Here is a 16,899-nt window from a genome sequence, read left to right on the forward strand (position 1 = left end):
CAGTTGCGCAGCCTGTTATTCACTGTACTTTGGTTGATTTCCCCCCCATCCATATTCCGCGAAGACCCGCCTTACTCTGCCTCTGATTGGCTAGTGCTTCTTCAGCGCATTTGTTAGGTTTGCTGATGAACAACATTGGTGAGAGCTTGGTAGGGTTAATGATTTCAACTCAGACGTGGATGTTTAAATAAGGATGGCAGCCTTGTATACTGCTCTCCTTTATAATTACACTGTCCTGATTATAGGAGAACAATGTTTCATAAAAATGTTGCTGTGCAGTTTACCCAAATGATTCTACAATCAGTCGAGGGTTGATAACGTGCTTGATCCAAACCACGCCTGCCCAGCATTAAGGTACCCATTACAAGTAAATGTTTTTGTTGACATTCACTTTTTCTCTCCCCAAATTGCATTGTAGCCCTAAGGCCTGAAATTATTTTTTCTTTTGTCAGGAATGTTTTGCAACCTGCATAATTTATAGCAGCTTTTATTGACAGATTGCTACCTTGAACAGCTCATTACCACCAACACGTCTTTTTTTATTAACTAGTAAAAACAACACATAAAAACATTGTGAAAACCAGAACCATACCGTGGACACCAAATCCAGCAGACATGTATTTTGTTGTTGTTATTTTCTCAATAAATATTTTATATCTAATCAGAAAATAGGGAAAAATGTCCATCAAAATTTTCCAGAGCCCAAATTGACGCCTACAAATGTCTTGTTTTGTCCGACGAACAGTTAAAAAAACAACAACACTTAATAAAACATGGAGAAGCTAGAATCAAAGATATTTGGAGTATTTTACTCAAACAATGAATCAATTAAAGATGTGGGGGAACTAAAATTACAGCCTGACGGTCTTAGGCCTCCGTCAACCAGTCATGTTGCAGTCTACATCCATATCTGTCCAAAACGTCATTACATTTGTGTAAAATTGGCATAATTATTATCAATCATCAGCAAATCAATTCTTGAGTTATGGCCAAACACGCACAGTGACCTTTGACCTCCAAATTCTAAGCAGTTCATCCTTGAGTCCGAGTGGACATTTGTTCCAAATTTGACAAAATTCTTCCAGGCGTTCCCAGAGATACATCGCATTTACAAGAATGGAACAGACGGACGGACAAACTCAAAAACATAACGCCTCCGGCCACAAAAACGTAAAATGCCAGCAACTTTCTGCCGCTATGAATCACGGCCATTTGAAGTTGACAAAAAAGTTTATTACCTCTCTCCACACGTTGAGTGTCCTGCAAACAAGCTAAATCAAAACACAAAACAATTGTGAGGCTTTAATCCAATCTGCACCAAAGTATGACATGCAATATAATATATATGTATATCAGAATGTAACAGTTAAACATACAGTACATGCACGCATCTGCATTGCACTACTCTGGTTACAAGTTTAAATATCCTGCCGGAGCATCGCTCTTGAAAGTGCTGGCGATGCGTTTTGATTTTGATTGAGGGGGCTGCTAAAAATTACAAACGGAGAGAGAGGTGATTAAAATTTCACATCCACTCCCCTCCACTTCAGCCTGCTCTCTAGGCTGCCGTGTGGTGCGGCATAGCAATGGAAACCCGTCTCTTCTCCGCCCAGAGGAGAGCAGAATAACAGGTACTGGCAGCATTTCCTCTGCTTTGCTTTGCCTCCACCCCCCCCCCCTCCCAATCTCTCATCTCTCCCCCATATTCGATCTCGCTCAGTCCCTGTCAGATCTATCACACTGTCTTTCGCACTTCCTCTCCCCACATACTGGCGCTCTCATCTTTCCCATCTCCCTCTCTCTCTCTCTCCCTCTCACCTGTTTCTTATTATATAGCACTGCCTCACCCTCTCCTCTCTCTTCGCTCTGTCTCTCCACAGCTCCTTCCCACTCACTCACTATATCTAGCGTCCCGGAGAGAAAGGGAAATTGGGGGAGATGTGCGCGCTGGTTTCGGCTGGTTTTGACAGTCAAAGCCAGCAGGTAGGCGAGGCCGCCACCGCTCTCCACGCGATTGCTCGGGTAGCCTGCGTGGTTGGGTGAATGCACAGAGCTGGGGGGAGAGAGTGGCATCGCAGGAAGAAAACCACATTAACCATTAAACACATATCAACTTAATGCTAATTAACCCTGACTAGGGGCCTGAGGCTACAGGAGAGAGAGAGTAAGAGAGGAGGAGTGTGTGTGAGAGGAAAGGGGAGTTTGGGAGAGTAGTGGGGGGGGGGGATGCTGGGAGTATGGAGGATGGCTGGACTGACAGATGAGGCAGAGAAATAAAAGATGGAGAGTAGAGGGAAAGAGGAAGAAAAAAAAAAGCTAGTGCTCTGGAATGGACACGGCTGAATTTGACCCAAGAGGCTCTCTCATTTTTCCATGAATCCATTTGTGAGTCAATGGCCATCTGTGTTTTACATTCTGCACTGGTTTAGCCCGTAGCGGTGTTCCCGGGGCCGGGGCACAATAGGTGAGCCGGTGCCTTTCCTGCCAGCCAGCCAGCCAGCCAGCCGGCCGGTCGGCCGAGCCAAAAGGGCGGAGAGAGAACAGCAGAGGGAAGAAAACACGAGCACAATCACGCTCAAAGAGCTGTGTTCAAGAGACTCCGGGCCAATTAGAGATGTGAGTGACAGCGCAGGGGTGAGAGGAGAAGCCTGCTTTATTTCTAAGTGGGATACGTCTGGGGAACGGGCAAAAACACACACACACACACACACACACACACACACATATATAAATATATATATATCCACATGTGCAGCCCAGGCAGAGAAAGCATCCAATCACCATGTGTGCCAACGTGCGTGCAGCGCGTTGCTGTCCTTGGCTTTAATTGATAACTGAAAGCCCAGTGCAGCTACCAGTATTCTTCATCGTTACCTTAGCAACAGAGCAAGGACAACCTCAGAAATTAAAAAGACAAGGAATAAAGCCGTAGGGGGGAGGAGGAGGAGGGGATGGGGGGGGGGGGGGGGGGGGGGGCACAACCCAAAACACGAAAAAAAGAAACCTCTGAGTCTTGGAATAAACATCCACACATTAACGACCACAGTGGAGAACTATTACTAACATAATGAAGCATGTAATCGCTGATAAGCATTTAAAGATCCAATATGAATGCACTCGGCAAAATTAATCAAGAGGCAATCACATGCCCCCCCCCCCCCCCGTTTGTGGAGGCGGTGCGGGAATACAAAAGGGGAGCTGGGAATTTGAAGCGCTCCAGTGACAAAAAAACAACATTGTGTGACTGGGAGTGAGTTTGGCAGTTGTGTTAGAACACAGCCGTGTAGTTGTGAAGGAGAGCAGCGACAACCCCCCCCCCCCCCGCCTCATTTGGTCTCCACGATTGCTGGGCTGATTGCAGGGTCAAACGGCTGCACACTCAATTAAAAGTGTCACCACAGCCACGATTAGCACAGCGTTGTTTCGTCAATGTCGCTGTACTGTATTTCTCATTAAACTGGCCACAAAAGACCTTAGAATGTCACACATATTTCATGGTTGTGTTTACTTCCCCAGAAAATACCCACAGCTGAACCTCTAACCCGGGATATTTCCCCGGACAACTGAAGAGGGCAGCGTTTTCATTTATTGAACAGGCGCGTACAAGGGCGAACAAAAACAACAACAATCAATTCCTCTTTGACGGCACAAGAGCTGCTGATGTTTATCAGAACCGTTACAGCTGCCATTAGCAGAGATACCGTCTGTAGGGGATGAAACACGGCTGCGTTCAAAACAGTCCCAATCAGAAACACAGGAGACGTCAGAGTGGAGAGTACATCAGGAAACGAGGACAGGTTCCGTTTCTACATATAGCTCCATTTCTAGAGGTGTAATGCATCTGTTATAAAGCAATAGTTAGTGAACTACACATTTGTTTACACAATTTCTTTTTCAAAGACAAGGGACGTGATGAGGTCTAGTATTTAAGTTAAAAATAAGTCATTCTACAGACTTCTTTTTTTTTTTTACAGATAATTTCCCGATTGAAACATTGGACAAAAGCAGTGTTGCTACGTTGTTACAACCCTCACTAATAATACATTTTATTCTAAAGCCTATGTTGAATACAAGCTGGGAGGGGAGACGGTTTCCAAACTAGTGAGAGATGCATCAAAACAGTCAAATGTGGAAATGCAGGGGAATAGGAATTTATTCTAGTGATGCAGAGATAAATACACAAACACACACAATAACTTTTCAATCTCAAAATTTAAAAAGTTATTGATACCAAATCTCAGCATAGATGTTTCTATGGTGTTCTTCAAGCTCTTGGAGTCTCATTTTTAGAAATTTTCTCTTGTGTTAAAAAATTGTTAGTAACAAATATGTGTAACAAATAGTTTCAACCCAAAAATTGCTGCAACAACTTATGATATACTTCCATCATAATGACCCAAGCCGCTTTACACGCTAAACTTTCATTATTAGCGTGGGCGCCTAACCACAAGACAATATCTATTACAGATTTATGACTAGAACAACTTGACACACACTGCTGAACATGTAATACATTGTTTTTTTATGTTTTATATATAATGTACTTATTAGCAGCCAAGGACTAGTGTTTAGTCCTGTACAGTATTTACAATAATTATAACTTCTCCTATGAAGACATATTCTACATTACTGTTATTTTCTCATTCGTTATCCTTTCATATACCAGAATCCAGTTATGTATGGAGGCTTAGCTATGCTAAAATATCATGCTTCACTGTCTGACTCATACATTCTGCTCTGACTTGTCAGTGTGTAAATCCATCGCTTAGAAATTCTGACTCCGCTTCCTCCATTTATTTTTATGTTGTTTTAAGAATACCGGGGAAACCGCAAGGCTGCATTCGACTGTGATCCTTCCCCTGTCTATTGTAACACTGTTATATACTGCCCTCTAGTGTTCAAGTAGACACTGCAACCGCTCTTTGAGAGGTACTGGACAGAGAGGGGGGCTGAGGAGGAGGAGGAGGAGGAGGGCCACTGCCATTAGTGTCATGTTGACTGAGTGAATGGCTGTTTGAGACACGGAGCCCAGGGTCGTCGGCCCCCATCTCCACTGCTCAGCTAATTAACTCTCTCTCTCTCTCTCTCTCTCTCTCTCTCTCTCTCTCTCTCTCTCTCTCTCTCTCTCTCTCTCTCTCTCTCTCTCTCTCTCTCTCTCTCTCTCCGTTCCTCTCGGCCAGAGCTGGCGGGAGATGAAAATTCCCTGTATTAATTAATCCGTTACATACAGGAGGATGGAGATGAGATGCGTCCACGTGCGTGTGTGTGTGTGTGTGTGTGTGTGTGTGTGTGTGTGTGTGTGTGTGTGTGTGTGTGTGTGTGTGTGTGTGCATGTGTGTGTGTGTGTGTGCATGTGTGTGTGTGTGTGTGCGTGTCTCCAGAGACAGTGGACGGCTGACGGAGAACAACACGCTGTGCTGGATAAATGAAGAAGCCTTCTTGAAGAAGCCCACTGTCTGCCAACTTTACACAGGCACCATTAAAGAAGGTGGGCAGGACCCCTTCACTGTCCCTCAACCTTGGGATTCGTGCAGGGTCCATAAAGCTGGCAGGGTGTGTTAACACCAAACAAGATATATTCACCTTGGGCTTGATATCGATCACGACTGAGATGAGATGATTTGCGACGGATGTCACAGCCGTCCGCTGAGTCTAAATGGCTGTTTTTATGCCTCGTGTTTGAATCTACGGCTGAACCTCGGCTCCATTAAAAAATCCAGACGGGTCGCGGAATTCAGCTTTGATTCAATATTTGAAAATGAACACTGCTGATGTGAACTGAAATGACCTACAAGGAGTGTGCTTTTCAACGGATATGTAATACAGTCTAGATTTATTACGGCATAATCATTCACAGCCAATTGATGTATCGTGGGTAATTACGCCCTACATGAAAACCAGAAGAGTGAGCTTCTTTGATTTTCCAATAACAATCCTCAGCATCCCTGATGCGATGTTGAGCACCAGTAAGCTGATTAAAAGTGGTTTTGGGTGTCAAACCTTTAATGCTTCTTTCGTCTTAGCTCTGGCATTGAATGTCTTTAATACCTGTTTGTTTGATCAGATAGTGTCTGATTCGATGTAGGCCGCTCTGGGTCTACATCATCTACTTCTAGAAGTTCGGGCCTTCATCCGGGTCATACGACGGAGTATCAGGCCACTAGAGAAAATATTTAAGGAACAGGGGAAGGTTGTAGTATTCAGAGCAAAAAAATAAATAACTTAGTTATTTTCTGAGAATAAACTGACAGAACTCACAGATATGCGAGATTATAGATCGAGACATTAGTAGGAAGTGAGTAAGGGGCCATTGGCCCCTCCTACTTTACGCCCCTGGTCTTTTTTGTCCTTGTGGCTGGTGACGTCTCATCGCAAGATGTTTTCTCGTTTATATTACAAATGTTGCTTGAGTTCTGACATCTTTAATTCATGATTCAAAACAGGAATTTGCCTTTTTTAAACTTATACTTTTACAATATACAGTACTCTTCTATTTATACTTCATATTTTTATGTTGTATTCCTCCTATGTAGTTTGGTACAGCACGTAGAATTTTGTTGTGCCCCTTGTGTGAATTGTGTTGATTCAAAACAGGATTTTCGCAATCTTAGAATTTAGTTTATTTGTACTATTTTGTAGAGAAACAGGTTTTATATTTGCACTAGAATGGATACTTAGACCATGTAACATCTGTATGACTGCTGGTACCTTCACAGAAATGAGCTCATATGTCCCTATGTTAATTACAATTGTTGTATATGCCAGATATTTGTTTTGATATTAAAATCTCTGTCATTTGATAGTTTTGATTCATTTTGAGCACCTTGGTGTACATAAATGTACCCGTCAAAGGTTGATAGAATGAGGATTAGCTTTACATGAAGCAACATCACAGGAGGTGCTGTGTGTGTGTGTGTGTGTGTGTGTGTGTGTGTGTGTGTGTGTGTGTGTGTGTGAGTGTGTGGATTTCAGATGGCACTGTGTCCGCTTCTGAGCGACCCAATGAAATGTGTAGGATACGATTAAGATCTCATATCACATAGAGATTCCCTTTCATGTGCATGCCATTACTGAGGCTGTAAACGCTCTAACTGCTGTTTCACTAAGACTTTAACTGCCAACAGTGAAGTCAATGAATCCAACACTGCAAACCTTTTCATCAAGCTCTTAGTCAACATATTAATAAATACTACTTGTGCCTTGGCTGTGTTGCATGATAGAATAGATTGCTGTTCAATGTAATTACAGCCTTTACTGTACTTGATCTTTTGAACTTCCCCCCAAAGAGAAAAAAACTCATTTTTATTAAGTGCAATCCGGAGACACAACACTGAGACTGAAAGCGCAGTCAGTTAATTCATTTCAGCTAATGCAGTACTCCCCCTCCAGGTCTCTAATGCAATTCAGCTGTAAACGGAGAGATGCTGCGATATAAAATTACATGATGATACCTGCAAAAACCACAAAGCGCAGGTGGTATGTTAGAGATACTGACACACAATCGCCACATATTAACTTACAGTTACAGCACAATCCAGAGAATCTCCAAGTGTGTGTGTGTGTGTGTGTGTGTGTGTGTGTGTGTGTCTGTCTGTGTGTGCGCGCACTGTACAGGTTTGTTTGCACTAATTGAACCGAGGCCTGGCTGCCTGTCTGGTGTTTACACAGAGGACTACGTCCGACTCAAAGTTCTTCCACTTTGATTGACAGCTGATTATCACAGATTTCACACAGAGAAAAGAGGATGTAAGAGAGAGAGAGAGAGAGAGAGAGAGAGAGAGAGAGAGAGAGAGAGAGAGAGAGAGAGAGAGAGAGAGAGACAGAGAGAGTGAGAGTGAGAGTGAGAGTGTGTGTGTGTGTGTGTGTGTGTGTGTGTGTGTGTGTGTGTGTGTGTGTGTTGGGAGCAATCAATCTTGTCTCCTCCCACTGTCCCAACCACGCGGTCTATTTCTGGAGAGGAAGTCAGGAATTTATTCTGCATCGCTGACGACGGATCCTTTGATCTATTATCAGAAACACAGCGGTAGAGTTGAAACAACAGCTTGCCTTGCCTCGCTTGTTCCCTGTTAAATTATTTGTCTTTACTGAAGAGGTGGATGTGGGGGAACATAGGGGATTATATTTAAGATGGTGGGTGATTTGTTTCTTGTGTGTGTGGCAAGCAGGATGTTTTTCTGACTGTAATCTGACCACAACGTTGTTCTGAACTAAATGCTAACGTAGGCGTGCTAACGTCGGCGTGCTAACACGCTCGCAGCCGAGCGCCGCAGGGATGGCAATACATCAGCAACAAGAGACTGTTTCTGTTGTCTGACTCAAACAGTGTTGTGAGTAAAGTACTGAGATTTTTTTTCCTCATGTAAAAGTACCAATACAACAATGTAGAAATACTCTGTTACAAGCAAATGTCCTGCATTCACAATTTGAGTAGAAGTACAAACGTCTTCCATCTGACATCTAATTCATCAAGTATCAAAAGTATAAGTACTTATTATGCTGAACAACCCGCCTCACAATAAAATATTATACATTGGATTATAACTATTGATGCATTAATGTGTAAAAATCACTTTAATGTTTCAGCTGGTAAAGTCGGAGCCAATGTAAACTCCTTTATACACTGCTGCCTTGCTTAAGCTCCAATAATGCATCATGATGTATTTACTGATTATATCTTGCATTAATGCAATAATAAGTAACTGCTAACTACTACAGCAGAGGGACACTTCTATAAACAAGCACTAAAATCAGAATAGGTTGAAAGATAAAATAAAAACCTGTTTACACATCATGGCTTTAGACGGCGACTTTCCCAAAGTTAAGCGCTGATTTTTATTGTAGAGCGGTCTGCACTGGGACAATAAATCATTTGTAATGATTCTGGATTCTGCATTGAACCAACACCTCTTCCTGCGTGCGACGCTTTCAGGGCCAACTCTTACCCGCGACAGCTCCGACTCTGAGACGGAGCGGTGTGGCGGTGGGCGGCGTTGGTACATGGGCGGGCTGACGTCCCGGTAGCTCGGGCTGTCGTCGTCCAGCAGCGCAGCCCCCGCGTCCACCGACTCCTCCTCTTCCTCCAGCTGTGACGTCATGTCCTCCGGGCACATCTGGTGGTCGATGCCATTCTGGCTCAGGTTGCAGTGAACAGCTGTGTGGGCAAGAAGGAAACAAAATAATTTCAGAATGAAGTACTCAAGTATATTTTCTGATAGTATGCTGAATTAGTACTTACTACCTTTTATGTATGTGGAAGTATTGTACTAAAACTGCTAAACTAAAATGTAGTTTACTGTGGAAATTATTACATTTAAATCATTTTTCAGTACTTTAGGCTTCCAAAATAGCGCTATGAAGTGCTGAATAGATACATTTTAAAAGGATTTCTTAATTAAGGGGATTTATAAGTTCATGCTGCGAGGTCTACTGATGATGTATCCATCTGTGAGCATGTGGAATCCCAACAGGTCCTCACATTGAATGCTATGCTGCTAAAAGTCCACTAGATGTCAGCAGATAATGGTGGATGAGCTGAGTCTCAATACAACAATAATACCAGTGTTCCGCAGTTAACGGTCTACAATTACTCAATGTATTTGACCATCAAATGATACCAGCAGTAATAACACAGATGCAACTTATTTAAAGTGAGACTAACAATTTAAAAAAATGTAATCTTGAAACAAGACTATGTAACTTTCTACTTATTACAAATGAAAAGGTAAATTCATAAGCAATAAAAAAAACTAAAAAACACCCTCGCTTCAACCCACTCTGGTGTTTTCCTGCTGACCTGGTCTGGTATGACCAGTGGCTGTTGGCTTTATGACTCTACTGGAAAGCCTCATTTCACCAGAGTTGAGATGCGAGGAGTTCACAGTGTCCATCAACATCACACTCAAAAATCAAGAGAATGTAGTTTGCACACTATCATCTTTGTATATTTTGTCCACTTTTCGGTGTCAACACATAACGCATTACACGGCATAGTTCTCAAATTCACAAATACAAATTAAATACATTTTCAACCATTCCTCATCACAAAAGGCAATGCTTTCGCAGCCATTGTAACCTTTAACTGATGACTGAGCAACACAACAACAGGTTTCATCTCCAGCCAGAAAGAAGCATCTTTTTAGAGAGACTGCTCTTGTGTTTTGTTAGAATTTAGAAAAACTGCAGCAGAAAAGCAAAAACAACAACTGGGTCTTATTGAGAGATCAACAGCTTCACTGCTCTAAATCCTTGTAAAACGCTTACTTGTTGCAACAAATTGGCAGTTAAGTTCGAATCTCAGGCGGACGACTTGAAAATGGAGATTTAAAATCCACTGAATGTAGTTGTATTTGAGTAGAGACTCTATTCTATAGACTGGAGCCTTCAGGAGATAAAGGACAATAGTCACATCAGCAGATGGCTTTAATTCCTTTTTATAAACTCGTACCACACTACTTTGCCATTTCCTCCATGAGGTGATTATTTTTAGTTTGGTTCTTTATGTGAAGCGTCAGACTCTGGCACTATTTCAGTCTCATCAGCCACCGATGCAAGCTCAGAAGCGACGGCGAGCAGTGGGTTGTAAGGTGTCATGGAAATAGGCCGTTTGTCATCGCGCAATCCGCCCACTTGTTCCAAAAAAACACGGACGGCTCTTTTTATGTGGAACCGGAGCCAAAGACTCTTTTCATCACACCTGAAGGCTGCTGCTGTTGCTGGGGAATTAAAGTTTGTTTTTCAAAGGGCGCACATTCTGAATGGTCTCAAAAGAGCGAGAATAAACTTGAAAACACGATGGAAGATCTGCAAGAAAAGCACCAACGCATACACGGATCAAGACACACTGACAGACATTAATGGTCCGTAACGAAACAGGAAGGTGAAGTTGGAGGCAGGGACTTGTACAAATGTGTACAATAAATGAATGTTTCAATGTTTCAAATGGACACATTTGTGTTGGCTGGGATGAAAAATAAAGATGACAGCCATGTATTGGCCAAAACAATCATTTCAGTCGGTTTGCTGGCACGCCCAGGAAGCCCAGGAAAACAGCCAATTAGGCCGACTCCTGTCAGGCCACTGTCACCGAGCAGCTACAACAACTCTAACAGGAGAAGGATTGGAACAAGACGACGACGACGACGACAACATCGGTGCTGTCTTTCCATATAACAGGAGCAGGTGGGTGTAAACTACCGTAAGTGGTCCCCTCCTCCTCCAATGACATACACACCTCGGAAACAAAAGAAGGAACTCAGTATGATTCAGTGAACGAATGCGCCGCAGGCAAAAGCAAAACCTTTCGGAGAAACGTCCTCCCTCAGGACCTCAAATCACACCGTCCTCTCAGGATTGTGTTACTCTACAGTTTCAGCTCTGAACCCCGCACAGGTTTCTGTTGGATTGTGTCCCACCGAAGAAAGATGCATTAAAGAAAGCCCTCATGACCCGCCAGTTTTATCTTATGACCTATCGAAGGGGACCCAACCTCTAGTTTGGGAATCGATGGACTAAAGGACTAACCTACCTAAACTGTATATAAAGTGGTTAGTGTAAAACTAGCTCCTCCTCCACCACTGTAAAACAGTTTTATGCACAATGAGTGCATTTACTTTAATACCTTAGGTACATTATACATAATCCTCCTGTTCTGATGGTTTGAATGTAGGACATTTACTTGTAATGGAATGTTTTACTGGTGCTGAAGTAAAAGATCTGAATACTTCCACCGCTGTACAAAATGTTCTTACTTATGTACTTTTCTCAGTGAGTAGAAAGGATATCCGGAATTGATGAAAACAGCACATCCCGAGGGTTTGTTTTCCAGAGTATTTAGCAGAATAACAGTGACCAACAGGTTTGATTGTGGATCACAGATCACTATTTGAAGTCATATCACAAACACAGCACAGCGGCAGACCTGCTCTGTTCTGATCCCTGATAAGAAACGGAGGTCTTGAGATGCCCCCGTTGCAAAACATAGAGCGAATATACATGAGCGGGCCATGTTTTAAACAAAGCCAACTTGAGATGCGTAGCACGAAGCGTTGCTCCCCCTCACTGCCTCTTTATTCCTCCCTCGTCTCTATGGAGCTCACTCTTGCCCCTCTCCTCCTCGCCCTGACTCGATCCATGAATGGTGTGGCACAACTCTGGAGGAGAAATTAATTATACATCCTCTGCCGAAGGCATCTAAACAATGGCACCGGCGCACTTAAGGAATAGATGGATGGATGGATGACAAGATGATGATGGGGTTAGGGAAAGTGGAGGCACACAAAAGGAGGAAGGACAGCAGCATTTCTCTCAATCCTTTTAAAAAAGGGAGGGGGGGTGGGTGTGTAGGGACCTATGAGATACAGATTTAAATTTTTTTTTAAACGGCAACAGTTGCTATAAATAGCACCATTACATTCTTCCCTCTCTCCTCCCTGACATGCGCCGAGCAAGCATCGCGAGGGAAGAGAGACAGATGATGGAGGATGTCAGCCTCCTTTTTTTTTTTTTTTTGTTTTTTTCTCTCATTGAGATTCAGTAAAACAGGGAGGAAACAAGAGGATAAAATGAATGAAGGTGTTGGAGAATAGCGCCATCCCTGCACAGCCAAATGCATCCTGAGATTACAGAGAGGAATATTAATAAAGAATTGGATTAATCTTACATAACTCTGTCTCTCTTATTTACTGGACATGGTTTGCGAACAAGGAGCCATTACCAACCAGTCGTATTTGAGAAATACCGGCCGACGGGAACATTGTGTCCCCATATAGTCAGGATATACTGCTTAATCATTTTTATCTTGTAATATCACGCTGGGGTTCAGGACCAGATGAGTGCTGCTCAACCAGCTACAGGATTTTCTGTGCTACGCCAGCACCCCCCCAATAAATACTGAATGTAAAAGGTGTTGTCTTCTTTTTACATTTATTTAACTTTGCTGAGATGTTCAATGCTCTAATTTTTGAGGAAAGTCCTGTTCGGACTTGCAAAATACTCCAAGTACCTCAAAATTGTACTTAAGGTGAGCACTTGATGGGATGTCAGGAAATCAGAAATGGTGTTGTCGAAATACCAGTGAAATTCCATAATTCTTGATAACCAATTTCACATGAAAACCCCCCAATAAATCCCATGCACTTCAACATACACTCCTTTATTAGCGTTTGCATACTGGTTTTTGAAAATACATTATTATTCCCTAATGATGGGCATAATATTTTTTGCAAAAAACTAAACTTTACAAGATTACATTTAAACACATCATAATGACATAATTTACCCCAATACTCATGTTTATTGACTAGAGCTTGAACGCATCATAATGTGTCTCAATGCAACCTCTGTTAACGTTAGCTGTTAGCTTTGTTATTTAGCTAAGCAGGCCTGTGCTGCCCACCGGCTGCTAAATGCTAACGCTAACCAGCACTCCTACTTTTATGCACGTTTTGTATCGCATTAAAACAGCTGTATGGAATCGGCAACATTCGATGAAACTTCCTAAATCGCAGGAGACCTCTACTTCTGCTACTCAGATTACTGGCAGATTGCGACCTCATGTAGCCTATAGCGCCAACTTCTGACCAAACTACCCTAGTAGAGTTTATTAGCTCAAAACCAGTTGATGGAAACGCGCCTTACTAGCATTTCTTTTCTTGCAACAGTCCAAAAGTTAGCTTAAAATTCAAATGACAATTGAATGGAAACTTGGGCTAATGTTGCATTATCGGGGGACATTCTCTGTCATCCCCGGGATGATGGTATGCGTTAGCCTAAAGAGCGGTGGAAAACGAGTACCTTCACATTTTCAGAATTTTTGGGATTGACTTGGTTCTGAAGTCTCGGTTCATGTAACATCGGTTGTACTAGGAGTAAATATCTTTAGTTACTTTCCACCACTGACCACAGAACACCAAACCAAACTAATCCCTTATTATTGATTAACCATAAGGTCAATATTAAGATATCATAGGTTAACAATTAGGTCATCACTGGTTTAATGTGATTATATTGAGAATTTAAGACATTTTTAGGATCTGCAGACTGCTCACTATATTAGATGTGTAACATGGCTGCAGCCTGACATTCACGTTTGCTCTGTCACTTAAATGTGAGCTGTGAGCTTTCAATAATCATATATTATATTAAATGAGCACTACCAGTCTATAGTATAAAATTGCAGGAACCCAGCTGAGATATGTTTCAAACCAGAGCAATGGGAACAATGGGAGCAGCCAAGTGCTGTTTTTTTCCTGCGCTACCTCCTGAGCCTGTGTTTCACAGCGCGAGCTGGTTCAAAGTGAAACCACTAGCGGGTCCATAATCAAAAGTGAAGTTTGCTCTGTGTGGGCGCTCAGGCTCATAGTTATCTCTTTCTCTCTGGCTGACTCTCAAAGTGGAGCAGAATGAATTGTTTGCGAATAGAATCCACGGTGTGACCCAGAAACCAAGCCTGGGGGAAGCAGCCAGGGTAAGCCGGGCCAGATGACTGCGGAGATCGTACCAAGTCTGCACTGCAGCCGTGACGCCTTTGTTCTTTTGCCTTACTTCCAGCGACGTTTAGCAGAAAGGTGAAGCTAATCCCAGTCCGCTAATGGGCATGTAAGGACGTGGGTGCATGAGTTCCCATAACCAAAGCTGTTCCAGCTGACGCTTGTTTTTGAATTTGAAGAGCTGGCCCTGGCACCAAAACTGGCAGGATCTCCGCAAAATGACATTTCAGTCACCCGCGCAGCTGCTTCTCTTTTTATATGTTAACAGTGGCTTGGAGCTAAATCTGAAATCAGTCCCAACACTAAAAATAACTAAGCGGTTCGGGGAATGAATGTGTGGATTGGCACTTTTTATTTTTCACAGAGTCGGTCAGCTTTCTCCATCTGTCATCTCGCTCCAATCAGCTCACGCATGCATCCGCAATAATTTACATGCACTCGTACACCGTGCACAGACAATGTAAAAATTGGCAACTTAACACGGCAGGCGTTGCCGATTCTCACCCAGTCTGCTCTGAGAAAGTAAGCACATCTAGCAGATCTACTCGGGGTGTCAACGGAGTCCGTCCCCCGCTCTCCAAAATTAGAACTAAATGTGCGAGGAAGGGTGCGTCTGCTCATCTGTCTACCCCGAGGACCCTGCACAGAGTATCTCCATCAGTGGGGGACAGAAGACACAGTTACACGCTTACCAGAGTACTAATTAGAATATCTTTGAAGGGCGGAAAGAGACAAAGAGCTGCAGCATAGGGCGCTTTGGGCTGTAGTTTTTGGAGATTTGGAGAATTTCAGGAGACGGAGGTGTATCGATGATCTCTTCGCTCTTGTTTATTCTTTTTAAGACCTCTGTAGAACAAAAGTTTCTCTTGGGGTCTTAGGGTGCTTTCACCAGCCAACATTTAGTCCATTTCATTCAAAATTCTGGTGCGGTCCGTTCGGGCTCAGGTGTGAACCAAAGCAACCGATCTAAGGCCGCCCGGGAGAGGTGGTCTCTGTTTCCAAGAAAACCCTCATAAAACAGGTTAACATGAGTGGGAAAGGACTGACTAAGATATCTGCAGAAGTTTGCGTGACATCTGAGCCGAACACACAGAACATGCTAAATAAAGGCAACAAAAATAGTGACGTCTACAAAGTAATTTGAGATAAACTGGAGGAAGGATTTGTGCGCACAGTAGAGTCAAAGTGAAAAAACTTTCACCATACAATATTTCAGTCCTCGTTTTCCTGCATAGCTCTCTATACGAAAAAGATACATTAGCTTCTTTGTAGAGCCAAATATAGTTTTTTTTTTATTTTGTCGGAAATTTGTGCATTGAGAAACTGAAGCAGACAAAATAGAAATCAATTCAAAAGTATCAATTGCAGTGTAATTCGGACTAGACAAACAGAATATGGCTGTTAGTTTTAAGTCTCATAGAAAGCACACTCTCTGGAGACCATAAAAGACAGAACATTTACATCAAAAACTGTGTGCCAGAACTTGCCATTTGTAATATTGTTTAATTCCTGATTTAAAAAAGAAATATTGCTAATTTCACACCATTTCATCAGCAAAGCACTCAACGGCACCTGCAGCAACAGTCTCTGCTGTCCTTGAGTTGAAGTGGAGCTGCAGACACAAAAAGGTAGAGTTAAACTAGTTAACGTTATGTTGCGCTCGGAGAGAAAGGCTGCGTAAAATTGAGCTGCTTCCATGCCCTGTTTGTGTTCCTACAACGTGTTGCAGCAATCTGCAGATTACTTGGAGTCGGTTCTGAGTGTCAGACAGAATGGGTGTCGCTGCTGTCAGAGGAACGAGAGCGCATGATTATGTAAGTTATTCCACTTTAAGCCTCACAAGGTTTTAGGTGTCTCTGCTTCAAACACTGAAATAAGTAGGGCATCCGTTACCCTGACGGATCCACGGGTCATTAATAGACCCGCCGTTTATGGCTTTTTAAAATTCATGAGCCGGCGCTGCGGGCCTGTTCAAGAGGCGTTGGTGATCTCAGGTATCATTCACTGTGAATCAGCAGGTCGACTCTGATGTCGCTGGTTTTGAAAGCAGAGATTTGAATGAACTGGTTGAACGCTTCATTAGTTGGCTAAAAGTTGAAACCAGTGAAATGGCAATTGTTGTGGCTTAAGCTCATTTTCGGTGTCTTTATATAATGTCCCGATAAAGCAAAGATTAAAATCTGTTCCGAATTTGTCACACCACAAAAACAAAAGTGTTATTATCCACCCAGCTAAATTTGAATGATCGGCATGTTATAGAACATTAGGTGAAAACAACGGCCAATTGTGGGTGAGGGTTGATTACATATGTCCAGTTACAGTACGTACCAGCTCAGCTCTTCTACACTTTCTAAATGTTATCGGACAGAATTAAATAGTGACAGAGAACTGATGTTATGCGCTCTAGTTTTTG

The 16,899-nt window shown here is 42.7% G+C and overlaps 1 protein-coding gene across 2 annotated transcripts in view; it reads right to left on the reverse strand.

Moving 5' to 3' along the window:
• Positions 1–16,899, reverse strand: part of samd12 (sterile alpha motif domain containing 12) — a 131,260-nt gene that overhangs the window by 104,898 nt on the left and 9,463 nt on the right. For both annotated transcript variants that reach the window (XM_068711287.1, XM_068711288.1), the window contains exon 2: positions 8,943–9,151. In XM_068711287.1, coding sequence (XP_068567388.1) covers positions 8,943–9,151 — 209 coding nt within the window. The remainder of the gene's footprint in view (positions 1–8,942; positions 9,152–16,899) is intronic.

This window comes from Cebidichthys violaceus, unplaced genomic scaffold (genome assembly GCF_023349555.1).
Source record: "Cebidichthys violaceus isolate CVI_PGR_0920_01 unplaced genomic scaffold, fCebVio1.0.p SCAF_16, whole genome shotgun sequence".
NCBI classification, from domain to species: domain Eukaryota; kingdom Metazoa; phylum Chordata; class Actinopteri; order Perciformes; family Stichaeidae; genus Cebidichthys; species Cebidichthys violaceus.